The sequence below is a fragment of the Saccostrea echinata genome, unplaced genomic scaffold (genome assembly GCF_033153115.1).
Source record: "Saccostrea echinata isolate AGI-Se365-2 ecotype Australia unplaced genomic scaffold, CSIRO_AGI_Sech_v1 ptg000009l, whole genome shotgun sequence".
Classification (NCBI taxonomy): Eukaryota; Metazoa; Mollusca; class Bivalvia; order Ostreida; family Ostreidae; genus Saccostrea; species Saccostrea echinata.
Window position 1 is genome coordinate 42032345 of NW_026889758.1, and position 23813 is coordinate 42056157.

At 32.9% G+C, this 23813-nt stretch overlaps 1 protein-coding gene across 6 annotated transcripts in view; it reads left to right on the forward strand.

Annotated features, from left to right (window-relative positions):
• Positions 1-1220: 1220 nt before the first annotated feature.
• The window catches only part of LOC133182404 (regulator of G-protein signaling 7-like), a 66055-nt gene continuing 43462 nt past the window's right edge, over positions 1221-23813 (forward strand). For 5 of the 6 annotated variants that reach the window (XM_061317232.1, XM_061317235.1, XM_061317234.1 and 2 more), the window contains exon 1: positions 1221-2675. In XM_061317232.1, coding sequence (XP_061173216.1) covers positions 2544-2675 — 132 coding nt within the window. In that variant the 5' untranslated portion in view covers positions 1221-2543. Of the gene's footprint in view, positions 2676-4513; positions 4745-23813 lie in introns of those variants that run through there. The other variant, XM_061317237.1, reaches the window with a different exon arrangement.

Genomic DNA, 23813 nt, shown 5'->3' on the forward strand with positions numbered 1-23813 from the left:
CTCCTCCATGGCACCTGATCCCACCTCTGATGTTTTTGGAGGTCCGTGAATGCTCTGCTCCCGATTTGTATTGTTTTAATAGACTTTGAGCTTGATTACTGTTCGTTATCTCCATATTTTTTTCATCACCTATTTTTTTAATCGAATTACAGAATAAAAAATATACACATTTAACACCCAAGTACATAATAAATATGTTCTTTGTTGATTTTCATATGCTTCTGAGACAGGTTTTAATTGTAGCTCAATGATAGTCAAACGTTTTTCTTGGACGTTCTGCATCCAGAAGAACTCAACAAGCATTGGGAAAGGAACAGATGCACGTACTAGTAACTATATATGTTATAAAAATATGCCAAATGTTAGTTACTTTATAAACTTCCAAGAATTATCTGTATCTAGATAGGTACAGGTGAAGATTCGTACTGGAATGTAAACTTACTATCAAAATCTAAATCTTATCAATTAAACGAAGTGCATCAGAAAAAAAAATGTCTTTGTAAACTGATTATAATCCCACACCTTCATTTTAATCAGTTTAATTAATGTGTCTATCGCAGCGGTCGATATGTTCCAGGATAAAAATGTAACAGGTCAATTTCAGGTAACGTTCTATTTTCTGCTCGTTAATGCTACTCACCAAATGTCTTGATTATAGGGAATCGAACATTACTTTATATGCACATGTACACGTAAATCCCCATCAAAAATTTAGATATTAGGTGATCAATTATTTCTAAAAATAAAAATGTAATTTTATACTATGTATTATGATAATATCATGATTATGAATTGACAGTGTTTTACTCCGTGCATTTTTACAGATGATTTATTGACATGAATGTACAGATACACAAAATTTTTGGGACGAAAAATACTTAGTGTGCATTCAGTGAAAATGTTTATCTTCATTTCATTTGATTAATCATCGTACTTTACCTGTAAACTACATATACCTGAATATATAATATATACAATAAAAATGCATTTGAACGATATGTTAAATCATTATCTGTACAAAGAATCTTCAATAGTCATTTGTAAAGTCGTATATTTCCTGTCTATACACACTGCAGGCTCTGTTCAAATTAAATCTAAACAACTTGCCGCCACATGATATTTTCTTGCCGAACAGCATCAGTTTGATGCTTGTATGTTTACGCGCTGTTTTAGTAGCCAGCCGTTATCCTATGTGCGTATCGATCGACTCAGCGAAACCATTCAATATGTTTATGATATTCAAAATGGCGCTTACGAAGAACTTTTGCATGCGTCGGTTCGACATCCCGGCTATGTCGTGGATTTTGTTGTGTTTGACCACAGTTTGTGAAGATATTTAGATACTCTCTTAGCCGACTTGATGCTAAGGAATGTTATTGTGTATTTTTGTTGAAATCGGATCTAATTAGCGCTTTAATTTGGTTCTACTGAATCCCAAAACCTGCTTCAGTTGCAGACGAGAATAGAAGGAGGTCTCTATCTCGTGCGCTCGAGCGATTACACAGAGATTTTTTTTTTATTTCTTCTGATTCTTCACTGATTAAATTGAATGAGACCATATTGCTTAACTCGATTATTGATTGTCGTGTTCTAGGAACCTCTTAGAATCTTTAAGCTGAAGTCTATAACAATGTGACTACCGAGTGCACAGTGTGTTTGCTGAAGGCTTCAAATAATTGATTCAAATCATGATTTCAATCGGAAAACTGGTAATTAAAATTCTTGTGTACAGAAAGGTATTTGAATTCTAAAACACTGAAAAGAGTATGTATTTGCCGACCATTAAACTTTTTTAGTGTCCTCGATGTGAATTCGATGAAAAAGTTCAATGAGTGTTTCAGCAAGGCTATGGATAAAGCACAATACAAGATGTTTCTTGTTTCTGCGGAGATGAATATCGAGTTTAATTGCAAGGAATTCTATTTGAAATATCTTGTTTCCAGATCAATCAATTAAAAGGAGAGAAGGAAAAAACGAGAAATAGATGTACGCTGCAAAGAAAATGGATTGGTAAAACAATTTGTCAGTAGTCTGCGAAGCGAACGCAAGCAATCAGTAATCAGAGTGATCGCGAAAACTCGCATGATGTTTTAGCAGATTCACATTATAATTTTCTGCGAGTTCAATAAAAAGGGGAAGAAAATGTGTTAAACGTTTTCTCCTCTTTAGATGATCATTTGCACATTGGAAGAGTGAAGAAATTGTTTTATACAACGGACCCCAGAAGATTTCAATGTGAGATTATTGGCAGTATCTGCGATATTATTACAGTCGGTGTATCTGACACCATGGACAAACAGCTAGAATATTGATTGAATTGAGTTAATGTCCAAAAAATAGTGTGTGCTTTATGCGAGAATAAAAAACCACAGTGGGAAAGTAGATCTGAAAAAAAAAATGATTTGTCTACTTAGTAAAATTCAGAGAGGCTTTTCTATGTTGATATACATGTGCATTTGAAGTCTCTCTGGATTCTGCATTGTTTTGTGAGCTTGTGTCTAGAGAGCACTGAGTGAGCACTAGTGAGTCCTTTACAACAAAAAATGGCGTTAACTTCAAGTAGACCACTGTATAAACAGCGGACTGAATCGCTGCCCAACACATTGACCTCTGTTATGTTTGGGAATGGTCAAATCAACCCAGAGGATAACCCCAACTACCTAGTTTACAAAAAGGTATGTGTTCAGCAATTGGACAGTCACTTTGGTGGTATATTTTAGGCATTTTTCTTTATTATCCTTGCAAAAGAAAATTTGGTCATTATCATAAACCAGATTGGTCAACGCAAGATCTTTTTTGTTTGCTTTTTTCATTGTTTATGAATGAAAAATTAACTTTTGGTTAAGGTTATTTACACCTGTTGCGTAATAACTTTGGACTGACAAGCCATGTACTGTAAATTTTGCATGTACAGCACTATAAATATGCAGTAAAATTAAACTTTAAAGTGTGAAAGTACATTGTATTATTTTAAGAAATCATTGGATAACTTTTAGGACCTCTTATGTATTAATTGTCGCTGGCTTATCGTCAGTCAACTTGGATAACATTCCATCACTTGTAAGTTACAAACAGCATCGTTGCTGATAAGTGACAACATAAAGGTATTCTGCAAACAACTAACCGCTATCTTTAATCTGCAAATAATACTTTAAATATTCCATTCATTGATCAAATCTGGATTTCGTAAAACGATATTGTTGAGTATTTCGTTAACCATATAAAGCAATAAGCATACATGTGCAATAACTGCAACTAGTGAGCAGCAGTCTATGCAGTGTACAAGTCAATTTTAGAAAACTATTAATTTAATGAAAGGACTGAGGTATAGGATCGTCATGGTTGAGATATATCCCTCGTCACGGTGTATGATTTAATACTGATTCTGAAATGTAAACTTGTATATATATTATGTTGTTGCCCGTTGTGCCTGGTATAACATTCCGGTACTGTTTCATGTGAATGAACAATGAATATGGAAAGGATGTTGAGATTTTAATGATTAGTTGCTTAAAGTATATAAATGGTTAATAGTTTTTAATTTAGGAACATATGTCGTAAAAGAAGTAAAATTGTTGTCCTAGAGATACGACCAATTGAACAGTAACCCTTTTTATGTTGCAGCCGAACGAAAAAAAAACTTTAAAAAAATCAAAAAGATACGTGTACATTGTACATTCAAAGGTTTTCAGTCGTTTCTTTGCGCTTTGTGTACACAAAACCCAGTTTTTGTTTCAAACAAGCGAACTGCTTGCATACAAACATGACTCAGAACTGTTAAAATGAAAAGATATTTATCATCCCTTGGTTCTGTCTTGTAGCCCAACCTCTGCCAAATCTTACAGACGGTTTCTTTTTTCTTATAGAATGATTCTAATTGTAAAGGGTTGAAAAACAAGGGGGAAACTTGGTTTCTAACACGCTTCTTATTCCGCAATGTTCACAATTATCTCCAGTCCACAGACAAATACATGTCATTTTTCTGATATATATCATCAATATGTTAGAATGTGAATATCGTTAGAAAGATGATGTAGATTTCCAAGATGAAGGATGGAATCCATAATTTCTTTTTTTTTCTGGGCCCCTTATCAGAGTGTTAGCAGAAGACAAGATGCTGTCGTCTTTGTTGCAATATTCCATCCGCATTCTAGCAAGAAAGGCTGTCTTGGTAATGTACAGATATTGATCTAGGTCCAAACTGTGTCCAAGACCTACAAAACTGGTTGAAAAAAAAACGAACTTGTCCAAGGCTGTATGTTTAATAAAAAAAAAATCTCAAGCACCAACTCAACAGGTCCGCACTATTAAAACAGAAAAAGGCAACTTACTGGGACTTCAATACTTACGTTAGCTAATTTATTGTAGTAACTAACAGTAGATACAGTCTGCAGTAGTAAATGATTTTGTTCTCAAACTGCGCTTAGATTTCAAGATGGTCAGATAAAGAAAACATTATCCGGAAATAAGTTGGTCAGTGTTTGGTTTTATGACGTAGTTGCTGATGCGAACATCCCATATGACTGCATTATGGATTTGATTCGTGAAGATTTTATATTCCCAAATGTTTCAGCTGAAGGCAATTTCTCCATAAAATGTCAATAGTATTTTATAGACATTAGTATATTATATTAATGGCGATACATAAACTTAATAACACTGCTCCGTTTGGGACCGATAGAAAGTGATTGGCAGAGAAATCAGCTGGCTATTGGAGGGTCGATATGATGCTGGCTGTCGAGTGGTAAGTCCCATGCAGTGCATTTGATTCTGATTGATGAACTGTCCAGAGTAACATTTGAAGCTTAAACCAGCAACCCTCTGTTGAAGTTGATTTTCCTGAGTGATTAGGACAAATTATGAATCATTCCCTTTTAATATTTCATTATTTGCCCGATTGTTATTTAGTGTTGATATCGGGTTTACATTTTATTAAAAAATATATATTAATCTTTGATTTACTTTTATAGTCATTTTGATTCATTTGTCATGAAAATGGTGCCACATTTCTGCAAAACAGGAATTTGTTTATTTAATTCAGTTTTAGGGGGTGCTGGGGTTAAAATAATTGCTTGGTTTGGAGGATTTCCACTGAATTTATATATCAACGTCTCCATGAAATACAAATTGGCAATGTCTTCTAAGATGGTTAATATCTTGTCTCTTTTTTAAAATTACTTTTATCCACTTTCCAAAAATTTTTTATCAACTGTGACTGCAGCCCTGATTTGTATATGAAAATTATTTCCTCTGAATTATTGAGTTTGAGTGCCAAAGTTGAATGCTTATTTAGATGATTTAATAGTCAAATCTTGAAATCTGGAACTTAAAAAGGTTAAAAATTGTCAAAAACTGATATTTGGCAGGGTTGTCAAAACTTTGATTTAAATGTGAGCTATAGTGTTGAAGTTAAATTTCACATTCAAAGTAAGGGTAAGACAGCCAACTCACTTAGACATAATATTATCCAAGGTATTTGACATACCAAGCGTTCAACTAAATGCAAAATAACAAATACATGTAAAAAGTGTTTGATAAATCAGAGTTTTGGAAATTTATTAATCGCCTTTCAGACATTTACCGGTAGTCTGACATAAGTTCTGTCACACAGGACAAAGTTTTAATTGTCAGACCAGATACATGTACCTTAATTTAAACAGAAAGAATAGTAAATAACTGCATAAAAAAGTGCCCTTTACTGTTTTCAATTTTTTTTTTCATCTTATACTTTTCTTTTCTTACTGGTAGAGATCAAACTTTTAAATTTAACAATTTTGCACTATGCCATATGTGGGCACCTCTGTTGTTTATGTGTCCTTCACCTACTCATCCTGATCTTTAAAAATTTACATCAAGCGCAATATTTAAAAAAAATCATTTGGATCAACATTTTATAGTAAGTTATCGGTCCAGACAAACTTTACTGGCCTTCCTTACAGTTTTAAACAACTCTGTAAATTCAAGTAGCTAATATTGATTAGTTACATTTGATTAGAAATGGACAGAGTGTAATTTTCTTGATAATTGGGGTTCAATACAGAGGTTTCCAAACAATTCCTTAAAGTTTGCTTTTTTGTTTTTTAAAGCATAGTTCTGTGTTTCTTGAAGTGTGTAACCACAGCCCCATAGAACGAGGGGAGGGGGACCCAACTTCTTCTGAGTATAGTATTTTAGTATTTTGCTTTAGATGCTAAGGTTGAGCACTGGCAAATTCGAGAGGATTTGGACAGTTAATTAGTCTTTTTTTTCCTTTGCTTGTCAGATTATTTTGGGAAGTCCCCCCCCCCCCCCACTTTTGAAACCATTGCTAAGGGCCTGAACCATATAGAACTTTCATAATCTAAATGAATAGTTACTAAGTACAGTAACTCTAAACATAGTTTTTTCCATGGGATCACAATTTACTGGAACCACAATTTCAGTTCAATCCGTAGGTAGAAAACTTCACAGATTTGTTTAATTGCTTTTTATATCTTAATGAAATGCACTTTAAGTAAGCTGTGATCTGTGGTGTACATAGCATAAATTAATTCTACATGAAAAAAGTATTCATACAGTATTTAGCTTCTTCTCACCATTTGTCTATGTATGTGGTCAAGTGATATTTCATGAATTCAAAAAAGTGTTAACTTTATATGTATCTGCCATATGCATTTTCAATATCTAGGAACACCAAAATGTATATTGTTTTGACTCAGTTTAATAAGAAATAAAACAACTACCCTGTTAATTAAACATAAAATAAAACAACTGTGCGTTTAAAATTAATTTGTCATTTTTTTCATTTGCGTTATTTAACTTTCCAACATCACAAATGGCTCTTACATGTACGTTTATTAAGCACACTAGTTCTGAAAGGCGCTAAATTCATAATAAAGATTAACGAAATAAACAAGTATGAAGAGAGAAAATTAGTGAATGTAAATATAAGCATTGAATTCTTATTTTTGGATGTCGTCGATCCTATAACACACAGCCCAAGCTCTGACCAAAACTGAAGAGGAGGGTCTCTTGAGTTAATGAGCGGTATTCAATTTGTCGGCACGGCCAGGTGTGTTATAGGACCGACGACATCTAAAAATAAGAATTCAATGCTTAAGTAAATGTAGGTAGTACATGTATATTTAAATTTTTGATGAACAAATTTATAGTGTATAGTAACTACTAAATGATATACATTTCATAAATTTGGTGGATATCACCTATTGCTTTCAAAAGGTCATGCTATATTGAATACATTTATGGTCGGGGGACTACTTTTGATATAGTCCTCCACTGCAGTGACCTGCATATTTACTTTGTTTTGTTTGTTTGTTTATTCAAGAAATGGCACATAGAACATGAGTTGACACATGGAATCTAGAGAAATTATAAAATACAAGTAAAATTACATAGGTTCGAAAAACAGTAAATTATATTATAAAAAATAGGTAATTATGAAGAAAAAAAAATTATATTGATATGTCTAAATGAACATAAATATAGACACTGTGTATAGCCATTTTCCCTAGGATGACCCATGAAAGCCATAAAGGCTTATTTCCAAAGGGGTCCTCATAGATTGTAATTGCTTTAGCACTAGTGTTTTGATATAAATAAAAATAAATAAAACACAAATAATTAAATAAGACAAGATATGTATTATAACTTGTGATAAGACCTCAGACAGAAAATTCATCAATCTGTCCGTCTTTTCTACTATAATGTGAAAGGACTGTCTCAAGCTTTCAATGAAGACAAAATAATGAGAAACATAAATAGAATATAATTGTATTTTTGTTATCCTTGCTTTAGCCAATTTGTTGAGTCATGGCTGAATCAGGGTCATGCCTAAAAGACCAGTGGTATTCTGAAGGTCTCCCCCTTCCCCAATTAAGGACATACGCAACGTAGTTTGAACTTTATTGTCTTTTTCCCTGGAGTTGAAGAGTTCCACTACATAAAGGAACTGTGTGCTACATTTTAATTTCTGTATATGCTGTTGTACACTTCTTCTAAAACAAGTGTGGGTAAACTAAACAGTTAGATTATATGTTTAGTAATTTTTGTGTATTTTTCTTTAAATAATACAAGAATTTTCATCAATTGATATCTTTTCAAAACCCCTGGTAATGCATGCTGATTTTTTGTCGACGAACATCTGATGGCACTATAATCTTAAACTAAGAATATCTTGAGAAATGATCAGAAATGATCTTAAATTAAGAATATCTTGAGAAATGATCAGTAGGTAAGGTACGTTGCATATGTCCTTAATTAAACCATTTGAAAGGCTTTCACTATAAGCTGGTCTTAACAACATGAACTTGAACCATATTTTATCCAATGGTAAACAACATCAAATGGATTGAACATATTTTAATTGATGGTTAGGAACTTAACAAGATTTTTATCATAATTTCAAAATCTCATTGCCCAGTGACCTTAAGTTAAGTTAATGATACATTTAAGAAATATATATATTGAGGTCACCTGAGTGACTTAGGTGACTCGTTGCTATCTTTTATGATAATTGTCATATGCGTTGTCCCTGGTATGTTCAATTTGAACTTTTTCAGCTTCTCTACAAAGGTTGAAGCAAATTCAACCTATTTTGGTATATATCATCTATGGGCAAATGGAAACAAAAATTTGGAATTTATGGTCTTTGCAATCTTTTAGCCTATGGGGTGGGGCCAAAACTATTCAACTTCAAGCAATCTTCCAAAATCTTCTTCCTGTACATCAAGCAATCAAACTGTTTGCATGATTATTAAAAGGAATGGCACCTTTGTGAAATTCATGGTCCTTGAGCTTAGGTTCAGGCTTTGGCATGGGGCTTAGTTGGTCATATGTTGGAAATGCATTATATCTTGTAATTTTTTTCTTTACTCATGGACGTCTAGCAGGCAAACTATTTGCTTAATTATAATGAGTACTCAATCTTTTACCAAACTTTTCGACTTTCTCAGTGATTTTCTTATCTTTCTGTCCATCAATTGTTGATTAAATCTAAAGGAATAAAACAAAACTCATTTTATTTTTCACAGTGATAAGGGGGCTTATTCAGTTAGTAAAAGGTGATTCTGGCTAGTAAAATTTTGCCATTGCTTGCTCGACTGGGTTAGTGCTGAAAAAAGTTTTTGGTGCACACTGTCTTCATCAGTTCAGCCATGCAACAGTTCATTCTGTGACCGGGTAAACAGTTTTGACTGTTGTATGACATGCAAAAACATTAAAACGAATCAGGAAACAGTTCAAAATGCCTAATTACAATTTATATAGTAGGTTAGGTAATAATTTATTTTGTTTTATTTCATACTTCTATGAATCCTTTACAGTGTTGTATTATGCTCAGGTGACTGTTAAGGCCCTTGGGCCTTTTGTTGAATTTCTTGCCAAAATCAGAAGTCAACAGAGCAGTGTTATAAGCTTATTTTATTTTAACAAAAATTAAGTACAAACCAAAAGAACTACAGTTTCATAATAGACTTGTAGTTATTAATTACCACCTTAGATCTTTTGTTATTGATAAATAATTGGAAAATTTAAATCTAAACATTTGCTAATGAATTTCGTGAACTGATATCCAATGGTTGCATGGCAGTGTTATAAATGATATGCCTAATACAGTAATTTAAAAATCATGAGAATGTTGCATGAAGGGAGTAATAAATAATAGGTGCATTAATCACTTGGCTATATCCCTCATGCATGGCTTATGTAATTTGTGTATAATAATTAGATATTTTAATATAGTATACATAAACTCTGGAATATGTGCAAAAAGTAAAAAAAAAAAAAAAAAGATTAATGCTAATGTCTCAACTGCAGCTTTTCCATTTCTTCTAAGTTTGCATTGGTGGGAACATATTAAAACCTGAGGTTTGTGGGAATGGATTGAAGCGCTTCAATTAACGATTTATTTTTGTGTCACTTAGCTGGGTCACTCAAGGGACCTGTCATTAACAGACTTCGTCCTTTTTTCTGTTTCATAAATATTAAGTATTTTGAACGCGCCATCATCTTGCTTATTGATGACATTTCCCAAAAACTTTTTTTATTAGCTCACCAGAGCTGAAGGCTCAAGTGAACTTTTCTGATCAAAATTTTTCTGTCATTGTTGTCATAAACTTTTTACAATTTCATTTTCTTGTCCAGAACCAATGGGCCAATTTCAACCAAACTTGGCAGATTATCCTTATGTGAAGGGCATTCAGATTTGTTCAAATGAAAGGCCACACTGTCTTCCAAGGGGAGATAATTAAGAAATAGTGAAAATTGGGTGGGGTAATTTAAAAATCTTCTTTTCAAGAACCACTGGGTCAGAAAATATGAAACTTATTTGAAAGCTTCCTGAAATATGTAGATTAAATTTTTTTCAAATCATGACCCCCTAGGTTAGGGTAGGTGCCACGATGGGCAATCAAAGTTTTATTTAGGAAAATATAGGAAAAATCTTTAAAAATCTTTTTCTCAAGAACAGCAAAGCAGTGATTGGTTATATTCACATGGAAACTCCACAGGTAGTGTAGATTGAAGTTTGTTCAAATTATGACCCCCAGAGGTAGGATGGGGTCACTATAGGCAATGAAAGTTTTATATAGGAGTACAAAGGAAGAATCTTTAAAAATTTTCTTCTCAAGAACAGCATAGCCATGATTGTACATATTTATATGGAAACATGTCCTCAGGTAGTGTAGATTCAAATTTGTTCAAATCATGTCCCCTGGGGTAGGATGGGGCCACAATGGGCAATAATTTTAACATAGGAATTCATAGAGAAAATCTTTAAAAAATCTTGTTCTCAAGAACAGCAAAACCATGATTACTTATATTAATACAGAAGCATCTTCAAGTAGAGTAGATTCAAGTTTGTTGAAATCATGACCTTACAGGTAGGATGGGGCAACAACAGGGGATCAAAGTTATACATAGGAATATTAGGAAATATCTTTAAAAATCTTCTTAAGACCGCAAAGCCTTGATTATTAGTCATATCCTCCGCCCACGTGGTGCAGTGGTTAGAGCGTTTGCTCTAGAGTCGCGGAGTAAGGAGTTGATCCTTACATCACGGGTTTGAATCCCACTGTGGGACGTGGAGACCGGTCCTTCAGATGAGACCTATAAACCGAGGTCCTGTGTCGCAGTGGGTGCTGGCATGAAAAAGATCCCTCACTGCTCAATGGCCCTGAGTGCCGAGTATAGGTCAAAATTTGCAGCTCTCCACTGGCAAGTGGTGGCGTCTCCATATGAGTGAAAAATTCTCAAGAGGGACATTAAACAACAAACAAACAAACAAACTGAAGCATCGTCAGGTAGTGTAAAATCATGGGGGTAGGGTGGGGCCACAATAGAAGATCAAACATTTACATAGAAAATTTAGGGGTGTGCAATATTACCGGTATATCGGTATATTGCGGTATTACCCACCGCGATAATATATCGCGATATGAAAATCAAATACCGGTATTTCACGATATTTATAAAAATATATAAAAACTTCCTTCATTGAAACTGCTGAAATAATACTTGTAACTTCATCAGGCGTTTTCAATTTCGTTGAGAACAAAAAAATCACTGACCAATGCAGTGATGACTGGGCTTAATACTCCCTCAGCTTTGAGAGAGAGAGAAAGAGAAAGCTTTTCTTCCACTGTTGTAATTTCCATTATCTTACTTTAAAATAAAATTAATAAGACATTAAAATAAAATTAATAAGAAGGAAAATATATAAAACCCCATTTTTTACTGGGTATATACCATGTTTACCGTGGTTCTCAAAATCTCATGTGGAATCCACACGATCGACGTCGCGATGAAATGTTAAGTTCAATATACGTGTACATATTACAAGTAAATGGCCATCGATGTTTTCACTTGATGCAGTGTTGTATTAATTATTTTTTAATAACTTTCATGCCATTTTAAACACCTTCATGCTATACCAGGAACATGTATATTAAAACAGTAGATATATTGAACAGTTCCTGATCGTATGTCTTTATGTGAAATGAGGTCGGGTTAGACTAAAATACCAAAACGCACTAAATAGGTCACAACCTTTTTCTTTAATTCTATTCTGTAACCATAATAAAAATTTCATATAGTATGCATTGTTTTAATTTTTAAGTGACATTTTATGCTACTTCACCCCCCCCCCCCCCCAAAGATAACATCTTAATTCATTTATTAATTTATTTCAATGTGAAAATACTCCAAGAGAGACTTGAGTTCATTTTTGTTTCATTGTTTTACCTGTTATTTGGTTAAAAGTAAAGTGTTTTTAAGTGCACTGTATTATTTTCCTTCTTAAGACTTAAACACTGTTAAAGATAAATTCAAATAGTCTTTGAACTTGATAGCATTTCAAAGTTTCTGCTCAAATTTATTAATGATGATTAATTTACAATATATTGTAATATATTGCAATATTCAGAGTAAAATATTGCAATATATCGCAATATGGTTTTCACCCGCAATACCCAACTCTAATAGAAATATATGTATACGAAAAAATCTTTAAAATTCTTCTAAGACATGTTTAGTGAAAGAAATATGGAAGCATCCTCAGTTAGTGTAGATTCAAGTTTGTTCAAATTATCCCCCCTTGGGCAGTGGTTTGGACCAGTTATATATTTAAATTTTTCAATTTCCTACCCAAAGTGCTCAAGTCAGCAATGTGGCCAATGGACCTCTTGTCTTTTATTACTTACTATAAAATAGATAATTTCTGTGGTTTCAATTTGATCTTTCCAAATTAGTGTTTGAATTTTTGCAATTCCTTTCAATTTGCATTACTCATTTGCAGATATAGGGCTTTGGAGAACTTTGCTATAGGTTTTTTTGTGACTTTCATTGAATTGCGTATTAAAACACACACACATATAAACAAATTTTAAAAATGTTTTTATTCTGATCATCAAGAGATCCCTGGTACGTGTATTAAGATATTGGAAAAAAATCTCCTCCCCCCCCCCTTTTTCCTGCATTCCTAAATCACCTAGTGGACCAAAGTCAGTGTATACCCATCAAAATTGCTAAACAAGTGGGTGAGGCTAAGGACTCGGGATGGGCTAAATTGAACATGTATTCAAATATGATCATGAAGTCTTTAAAAATTGGTATCCTCTGTGCATTTTGCAGATCTTCTTTGTACATCATCCACATTATGTACAATGTATGATCAAACAGTGAATTTTATGTCCTCCACTTGTGAGAAAGAGGGTCATGCACGTATCATCATAAATTGAAATGCAATAAAATTTACTCCTGAAATCATACATTGTAATATTAAAAATAATATGCTTGGCCACCCCAATCCCCATTAAAACAAAATAAAAAAATAATAACATCTTCATATAATGGGATTGAAAAACAGTTGCTACAGGGTATAGGGCCAAGTTGCTTGTGTTAAAAATGCCTAAATCTCTAAAATGCTATTCAAACATATTGCAGATCAAATTGCCTGTGCTATTAAGCCTGCCCTACCAGACTATGAGATTGTCACACAATTTTATGGGTAGGAGATTGTCGCCCTGGTGTCTGGGTATGAGATGGTCACCCCTGGTGTGTGGGTATAAGATGGTTGGCCCTTTTGTTTGGGTTTTAGATGGGTGCCCCTGGTGTGTGGGTATGAAATGGTCACCCAGATGTGTGGGTATAAAATGGTTGCCTCTTAAGTGTGGGTACGATATGGTCTCCCCTGATTTTTAGGTTTGAGATGGTTGCCCCTGGTGTGTGGGTATGAGATTATTTGCCCCTGGTGTGCATGGGTATGATATGGTCACTTGTGGTGAGTGGGTATTAGTGGTTAACCCCAGGTATGTGGATAAGAGATGGTAGCTCTGATGTGTGGGTGTGAGATGGGTGCCACTGGTGTGTGGGTTTTAGATGGTAACCTCCAAAGTGTTGGTTTGAGATGGTTTCCCCTGGTTTGTGGGTATGAAATGGTTGCCACTGGTGTATGGGTTTTAGATGGTAACATATGATGTTTGGGCTTGAGATGGTTTCCCCTGGTTTGTGGGTTTGAGATAGTCGCCCCTGATGTATAGATATGAGATGGCCACCCCTGGTGTGTGGGTATGAAATGGTAGTTTTGAACTGAAGGTGAGCAATATTTTCAGAATACATAAAACATAAAGAAACCTCAGAAATAAGTATGTGGTAAATGTTGATGGTTCGAACTTTGATCTCTCGAAGTTCTTGATCACTTAAAGTGAGTCTCCAGTCCCGATTTTTTCCACTGTATAACTAAGCAAATTTACTCTCTCAATCTCTCGAAACCCTTGATCCTTCAAAGTCAAAATGCAGTCCTAATATGCATAATCTATTAGAATTAATTTACCCTCGATACCTCGAAGTGGCTGTGTCTACACAAGCATTACATAATTACATAATTAACACCTTCATACCTGGACATTTAATTGGCCCCAGGCATTAGACTCGGACCCGAGGAACGGGATGTTTATTCAGGTGACACTTGTACTGTAAGGTGATAATTGATTGATAATTGATCATATTTTGCCTGTCTGCTCTTAAGATAATTAACATCAACTGTCTTACGATATTTTGAAGATGCTCTGAAAAGTAGAAATTGATTATGAGGCGAGACACTAATTTTGAGTCATTGTCAAATTATATGAGTAATATAAAATTAATGCAGAAACTATGCATAACAGCATCAATGTCTATATGATGACTATTGCAGAGCAAATACAGAACTGTGTTCGATGTTTGATATTATTAAACATATATAAAAAGTCTATGCACCAACGCTATGAAATGTCGTTTCCATGTAACGAATGTGTAGTTTGATGTTCGTCTTGCATAAAAATTAGAATAAATAAACATCATGATGATATACAATTTTTTTTGCTTTTTTCAGTTTAAAAAAATATTCGCAACAAAAATACAAAGAATAAAAATCATGTGAGTAAATAAATGAAAACCATTACATCCTGGAGGACTAATTTTAAAACCTGTTTAAGTACATACATTATAAACATTTAAAAAAAAAAATGATCGGGTTTAACAGGGCTTAACTGGTCTCAATAAAATTAACACACTTGTATTTTACGTTTTTACCGAGTACTTGGGTACTCAATCAAAAAAATCATCCGAGTAACCAATTCTCAAATATTCACTGATCTGACATCCTTAATACTGTAGAAGTGGAATAGATTTCAGTGATTTTAATTTCACTATATTTGCGATCGAAGAATTTTACATGAAAATTAAGCCATCCTTAATATAATGCTTACATATCAATGTAGCATTCAATTATCTATACACTTTAAAATCCTGTTTTATATTTTGTAACAGTAAAAAAGATTTCATTGAAAATCATTAGGATACTGTATGTGTATACTTAAAAAAGTGGGCTTCATATTTTAGCAGCTTTGGTGCAGACAACGATGCGCTACTTCATGAATACTGCTAAGAAATCATTTATATATACAATATACAGCATGGACATGTATAGCGCTAATTCACAATTTCGCCAACAACTCCATACCCAGAGATTGTGCTAAATTTTGAAGACACCAAATTATGTACACATACAGTATATCCAAGGTTAATAATAATGGCGGGTTAAAGTTTAGTTACTGGATAGGTTTATATTAAATACTTTATCATAACTTTTTTTTCTTATGCTTTTTTCAAAATTATGAAATTGCAAATACATAGTAATTAAAACTTCAGTGACCGTGAAATTAAAACCATTGTGAAATGTACCAACAAGGGAAATCGTGAAATATTAAACACGTGAAATTAAAGACGTTTACGGTATATATATTTATGGAAATTTGTAACAGAATTAATAATATTAGGTACTTGAAATAGAATTGTTAATTAATGTTGACCAGTGTTTCCATTGTTGAGGGGATTATTTGTCATCGATGTATTATATATTAAAGTAAAATGGTATGTTCATTTAAAAGAGCTATTTCAAGAAGACAAATATGATATACGATCAATTTACATAGGCAGTTGGATTTGTGATGATAAAAGAGTTATTTACCCTCAGTTTGAGATTGTTTGCAAAGCATGTCATAATGACGACATTCTGGCTTTATATAGAATATATTAACAGATATATTGATAATTTGAGCATAGCAGACCAGAATTTCATAAGGAACAACCATTGACACCTGGAGCAACACACGTCACCAGTGTAATAATAAAAGTGGCCTCATCATGGACTGAAATATATACACTTAAATCAATAAAGCAGGTTTAGGACCATTACCATGTATCTTCTTGTCAATATTTTATCATTTGAGTTACATAAGCTGTATTAATCAATGGGTGCATGTGATTATTATTATTAATATTTTTTTTTTTTGATATTTATTTCACAAGCCAAGTTTGCTTTGAATGTTTGTAAAAATTTGACTGGTAGCAGATAATTTAAAACATATTGTTTCAGGTTATATTTATGAATTCTGTTAGATAATGAATTATAATAAGGTGGCTTTTTTAGAAAATGTGTAACCATATTCAGGAAAACTGCATAAATAACATGAATAAAGAATATAACATTACAAGCAATATAATTAATCAATTTGAATTATATTTCATCTTTTTTGAAAAAAAAAAATTTTGCACTGATTTAACTCTTTCTTTAGTTTAAAAAAAAAATAAAGGTTAAGAAATAAATTTTTTCAAGAAGCACAGCAACAGTTTGTCAGCCCTAAATAGGACCCAGTGACGTAAACTGTGACCAAAGTGTAGCGATAAAAGTCACCAGAGAAATGAACTGGCATTGATTTTAGAATAAGCACATTGCAATTATCATTCCTATATGCAGCATGGCATGTATAACCTCCCACGATTGCTCACTGATTCTATATGTTGTCCAACCTTATATTAAAACAGCTATCTCCATCAACTTCAGTACATCAGGGATCTGTAAAATCTGGGTCAGCAAGAAAAGTAATTTATCCTGTAAATCAGTGATTTGATTAGAAGGAAATTGGAGCTTTAATCAATGGGAGTAGTTCTAATTTTTAGAAACGTGTTTGTCATAATGAACAAAAGATTTGATAAGTAATACAATAAAACTTGTTTAGTACGAGCACAGATATAGCGGATTTACAAATACAGCGAAGTTTATGAAAACCCCTGTGACATTCTTAACAATTTCTAGTAAAATTTTATGGATATAACGAACTTGAATATAGCAAATTTATGGTTTTAGTGAACTGATGTTGTGTCCCCTAGAAGTTAAAAATAATGAAATTTACATCTCTTATAAGGAATTTTCAAAGATCTCAATTTTGAACTATTGAACTGACATTAATTTTGTAAGTATTGATTTTTTGAAATTCATTGGAAAACTTTGGAACCCCAAGGTAAATCTTGTATTTCTTATATCCCTAAATACATTTGGTAGTTCAGTCATTCTACGATAAATGGACCAATTCAGAGTAAAAAACATGAAAAAAATAATTGTTTCAAATAGCAAAATGAACATCATAATTCTCTAAAGGACATATCAGTGAACTAGAAAACAAAGAATTGTCCACAAATCTGGTATCGTTAACTTTTTACAACAATTTCAAGATACCATTGATTTTAATGTAATGTTACGGAAGTTAATGCTTGATCAAGCCTTATTATTTTTTAAATAAAGCTGAATTTGACCAGTTTTTTGTTTCTGATGTTCAGTAAAGAACGCTAAAGTATGATTCATGAAGTCTCGCATGAATCCGAATTTAAATTAAATTTTCGGGGAAAATATCGTTACGGAAGTTAATTGTTACGGAAGTTAATTCCCAGCAATAAAAGTTAAAATTCTCTTCAACAGTTAAAATCAAAGTTTGTTTTGGGATATTAAACAAAAGTATAAAGCATTTCGCTCCCAAAATAATAAAAAAATTTATACCTTTAAATCAAAAACTTTCCTGAATTACCGTTACGGAAGTTAAATTTTTAAGAGAGACAACTGTTTTTGTCTAATTCATTTTGTTATGTCGAAAATGTAATAGTTTAAGATAGCTGACAAGCAACTGGATTCGATGATATAAGGTTCCGTGGTCACTTTCAGATAAGTTTCAGTTCTTTTGAAATCTGCATTCTATGCGTGAAATTTAAAATAAAATCGTTATGGAAGTTAATTGATTTTTAGCGACATGCATATGAATTCGCATGAAAGGAGATCTATGCATTTCTTTGTGGTAAATGGTTTGGTTTCTTTTTATATAGGATAAAAGACATTTTCTAACATTCATTGCAATCTATTTGGAACAATTTTACGGCTGAAAATTTCATCTTGAAATTTATAAATAAATGAAGCGACATTGAGATTTGCAGTGGAATACGTTTTTCAACAATATATTATGGTCATATCAAAACTTTAACTGCATATATATCAGTGAATATTTACAAAACTATGTGTGTATGTTAAGTCTTAGAGTTGAAATCGACCTTTAAATTTATAGTTAAGATATTACAATGGTAAATTTGTAAGCGACATAAAAATTTTTAATTGGTAATGTTTTTGTAGAATGACTGAGTTATACTTAAAAGGAAAAAATCTATATTGTGAATTTCTATGTATACTTTGATGAATTTGTCATATGGATATAATGAATTATGGATATAGCAAAGTTAATTTGCAGGTCCCCAGAAATTTGCTATAACTGAGTTTTACTGTAGAAATATGCATGAAAGACTTCTTTTTTTGTTTTTCAGTTTGTTTGTATTTTCTTTTGCTTTTTAGGAAGCAATTTTTTCCGTTGATTCCTCTTTACTCTTTCTCTGTTACCTTTCTTATGATGCCTAGATTGTTTGTCTATATTAAGTGGATCCTATACCAGCAAGAGTTTGAAAGGTATGGAAATCTGGAAAAATGCTTTTATGAAACTCCTTTGCCAGAGGCATATCTGAGGATCTATAAAATTAGACAAAATAAAGGCAGTGCTTTGTAATTTTAATAACTGATTGAGTAGAACTTCCTCTTATGGTCCATTCCAAATATGTAATGATATCCTCCCCTGGGGCTCAGCGTATGAGGTCAGAAACTCTATTTTTAGCCAATAAGCTTTTTATGCTGTGGCTGTGGAAAGGATATAGAAGACAGAATTGAGATAGAGATGTGAATTGTAAGACTCACAGTTTCTAACTCATGTGTGGAAATCCAAAAACAGAAGAAAAAATATCTAGACTGCAAGCATTCAAATAAAGAAATTGTTTTATATTTTCAAAATTTATTTCACGTCTTGGAATGAAAGTGTTTTGAAATATCCAATGGATATTTGCCTGTAGATGCTTTTTAGGTCACTTGAGCTGAAAGCTCAAGTGAGCTTTTCTGATCATTTGTTGTCCGCCTGGCTGTTCATCTGTCCATCTGTAAACTTTTCACACTTTTGACTTCTCAATCCACCTGGTAAATTTTAACCAAAGTTGGCACAAAGTATTATTGGGTAAAGAGGATTCTAAATTATACAAATGAATAGCCAAACCCCCTTCCAAGAGTATGTAATCAAGAAAAGTCAAAATAGGTTTGGGACCTTAAAACTTCTTCTCAAGAACCACTGGGCCAGAAAATGTGAATCTTAAGTGGTAGCTTCCTAGGGTAGTGTAAATTCTAAATTGTTCAATCATGACCCCTGGTGGTAGGGTGGGGCAACAATAGGGGATCAATCCTTTACATTGAAATATATAGGGAAAATCTTTAAAAATCTTCTTCTCAAGTACCAGTTTACCAGAAGAGATGAAACTTATGTGAAAGCTCCCAGAGGTAGTGTATAATCTAAATTGTTCAAAATGATGTCCTCCAGGGTAGGTAGGGGCCACAATAGGGAATCAAAGTTTAACATTGAAATATATATAGGTCGTAGGGATCTCCCATGATTTGTATTTGGATATGATTTTTATCCAACGAGTTGTGTGTTTTTTATCCCCGAGCCTTGGCAAGGGGATAAAAACACACAACGAGTTGGCTAAAAGTCATATCCAACTACAAATCATGGAAGATTCTTTTTATCCCATGTTTAATACTTCACAATCAATGTTTTACACTGTTTTATATAGGACTCCACTTTATTTTACTTCTTCATCACTCTAACGCAAAAACCATTGTGATGTCACAACTGCACTTAACTGTGGTTTATGAAAAAAATATCCAATGAGTCATATCCACGGGATAAAGGCGTAAACATGGGATAAATAGGTAATATTGTTAAATATATTCTTCTTAAGAATATGATGAAACTTATGTGAAAGCATTCTGAGGTTGTGCAGATTATAAGTTGTTCAAATCATGATTCATTTTTATTTTCTTTCAAATTATGGACCCTGAGTTAGAGTCTTAAAATCATTTAAAATTTGTCTGAAGAAAAGCAGTGCTTAAGAGACTCTGGTGAGCATTGTGGCCCATGATCCTCTTTTTTTTTTTTTTTTTTTGAAAAATGGAAGGGTGAGGAGAGTTTCTAAATCTACCATAAAATATTTATAAACAAAAAATCTTAGATCTTGCACACTTTGATAATTAAAAAAAAAAAATTTCTGAACATTTGGAAAAGTGGCTTGAAAGGGTGAAATGGGGGCTGGATTTTTTTGGGGTTTTTTTGTTTTTGTTTTTTGTTTTTGAATTTTGCAGCTATGCTTGTTGAAACATGTCCAGATTATTGATCAAAACTATGAGGTTTCAGATCTTACACATTGATGGTGAAGCTACAGTGGACTTTAATACCAGTTGCTTCTTTAAAACATGCAGCCTTAGTATCCAAAGTACTTTGCCACAAATCTAATAGCTGATTTCATGATATTATGGTGAAGGTTATCTCAAGATTTATTTAGGTAAGACATATATAGGTAAAAGAGAAAATCCTTAATTGGGACCTGTGATTTTGTTTTGCAAAAACAGTAGTGCATGGTTACAGCAAACATAATGAATTCATACTTACAGTGACCCTGCAGTTGTAAAACATATTATATTATGAACTTTTTGATATAATGAATTCTGTTTATAATGAATCAAATTGTCTATCCCTGACACTTCACTACAAGTTTGTACAGATAAGTGTGTACAGCTCATTCTTGTATTATCTTTATAGTTACTTTCTTGACACTGAACACTATAGAATGTTTGGATAAATGTGTTAGTTACTGTAAAATATCAACTTTAGATATAAGTAGAAATGCTTATGTGAATTAACCATAAAAGATGAAGACAACCAAATGGTCCTATTGATCATTTTCAATAATTCACCAAACATTGTCAAACTTACATTTTTATGCTCTACTGTTGGAAGAGAGAACAGTTAAAGAATGATAGCAAGATACTAGATTTTTCCTTTAATGACTTATTTTTCTTGATTTCTCATAAATTTAGTCTATAATTATGGCATGAATAGCTTCAATGTAATAATCTAACGCAGTTTAATAAAAAATGCATGCCAAAACTAAATTTTGGTCAAGCATTCTGATAATTAAGTCAAAGGTCAACAATTTCCTGAAGAGTTTATTGTAAATTAATTTGTATACATGTAACCATTGCAAATGCATACATGGATCACAGGTGCTTGGGGGGGGGGGGGGTCCCGTCCACAAGCACCTGTGATTGATTGATTGTATGTTGTTTTACGTCCCATTCAAGAATTTTTCACTCATATAGAGACGTCACCATATACCCGTGAAGGGCTTCAAATTTTGACCTTTACTTGGCACTCAGGGCCATTGAGCAGTGAGGGATCTTTATCGTGCCAGTGTCTGCCGTGACACAGGGCCTCGCGCTTGGCGAAGGAACAGTGCCGAGCGCATGGCGAAGGAACAGAACAGTTGCTACCCATTTTTTATCGAGTTAGGTCAGTCGCGGCCGAGATTCGAACTCACGACCTCCCGATCACGAAGTGAGCGCTCTACCGACTGAGCTACCGTGAATGGTCCAAGTACCTGTGACATGGATGATTTTCTTGCAAGGATTGCATGAACACAGTGTACGGGGTATGTAATATGATGTATTTGAGTGAGGATAAGTTATGAGATGCAGCAATATTTTGTTACGCACACAATCATAGAGAACAGTGAATGATAAGTAGTAATGAACCCCAATGTCAGAAGCTTGGAATACCATACAACATTCCTGTGTGTATGTTTTCCATATTTCACACGTAATTGATCGGAACATAATGAAACTGGAAGTGATTTAGGTAGATATTATGTTGAAATGTTTCCCACCTGACTCAAAGATACACAGCTTAAATGTGCTTAGCTGTTTTATACTCAGTGTTGGCATGTTGCTAAATATCATTAAAAGAATTTCTGGAAAGGTCAAGGATATGTTTGAACAAAGAGGATACAGAATAAATCTTTCACATTTGCATAAGTTTGAAAAATTCCCAATTCCCCTTATCAAATTGTAATTTTTACTCTTAAACTTAAAATATAATTTTGTTGTTGTTGTTGTTCTCATCTTTGCATTAATTAATTAAATGTTTCTTTGATGCAAATACACCAAAGAATACATACAATGTTTTCTTCTTGAAATATTGAAACATTAATGAATGGTAAACGTGTAGAAAACATTTTGTTGGAAATAAGTTAATCTTGGTATATTAACTCTTGTTCAAATCATCTGTAATTTGGATGGGTGGAGTAGCCTTCATTTTTGAATGTGAACAATACAATTTTTATGGTGTAGAACTCAAGTTAACTGCTCAGGCCACAGGGAAATGAAATGAAGAACCAATTACTGCACTGTACTAATTAATTCATTTAATTCATAATATCCCTTTGAGAGAATATCTTGTGCTTGGTTATTTTTTTTTTTAATAATTGACATTGAAAATTGAAGCAATTTTTTTTTTTTTTTTTTTTTTTAAATTATAAGACTGGTGCAGTTTTAATGTTTAGTCATACAAAGCCAAGCTGCTTCATGTCAAGTTCAGGGGCAGGTAACCAGCTGGGATATTTTATATACACCATTACATTCTTTTATATGGTCCAGTTGGGTTATTACTCATTCAAAAGATTATTCCTGTCTAGTTTATGTGACTTCTTGTTCTTTATTTAAGTAAATATTCAGTCTATGACTGAAGAGACTGATTACATATGGCCTGCCTAGGGTGAGTGTATTGGCCCATGGGCCTTTCATGTTTTGATAGAAGCACCACCATGTGACCGTGATTATACTGATATTTGTTATGCTTGTTATTTTTCTTGTGTGTGTAGATAACAAGAATATCAAGCTACAAAATGAGAAAACAATTTTTTACACTTATTAATACTGCACTGGCCTTAGTTAAACAAATTTTGTGAAATTATAAATATTTAAGTTAGTAAGTCTTGTACCTCTAGCTGGATTCTGTAGGGAGACTGGACTAACAAACCCTGAGCTAGTTAATTGGAAATTAAAAAGGCAAACCCGAGATTTTTTTTTGAATTTTAGATATATATATTTATTCATGTATTTACTATGCTAAGTAAATTTGTGTTTACTTAATTATTCTACACATTTCAAGCAGAAATACTAAAACTAGTTTTCAAAGGAAATGGCAATGTTAATTAAAATAGAAATATGGTAAATTGTTGTTAATATTATTTATTAAAATTAATTCTAAATAGAAATTTATGCTCTTTTTACATGCACATTCCAAGTCTATGCTAGAATCATATGAGATATTTTAGTGCAATTTGATGTCATTTAACAGTGTAACTTAATTTTATTTCCTTATGTTAGCAATCAAGGCTGTTCTGATGAGTCTGAGTACCATATATCACATTTTATACATAAGAATTTTATTTTCCCTTAATTATATATGTGAGACTTTCTCTTGTATATTTGTATTTTTAAGGTTGTATACAACAATAACCACATTTTGTGA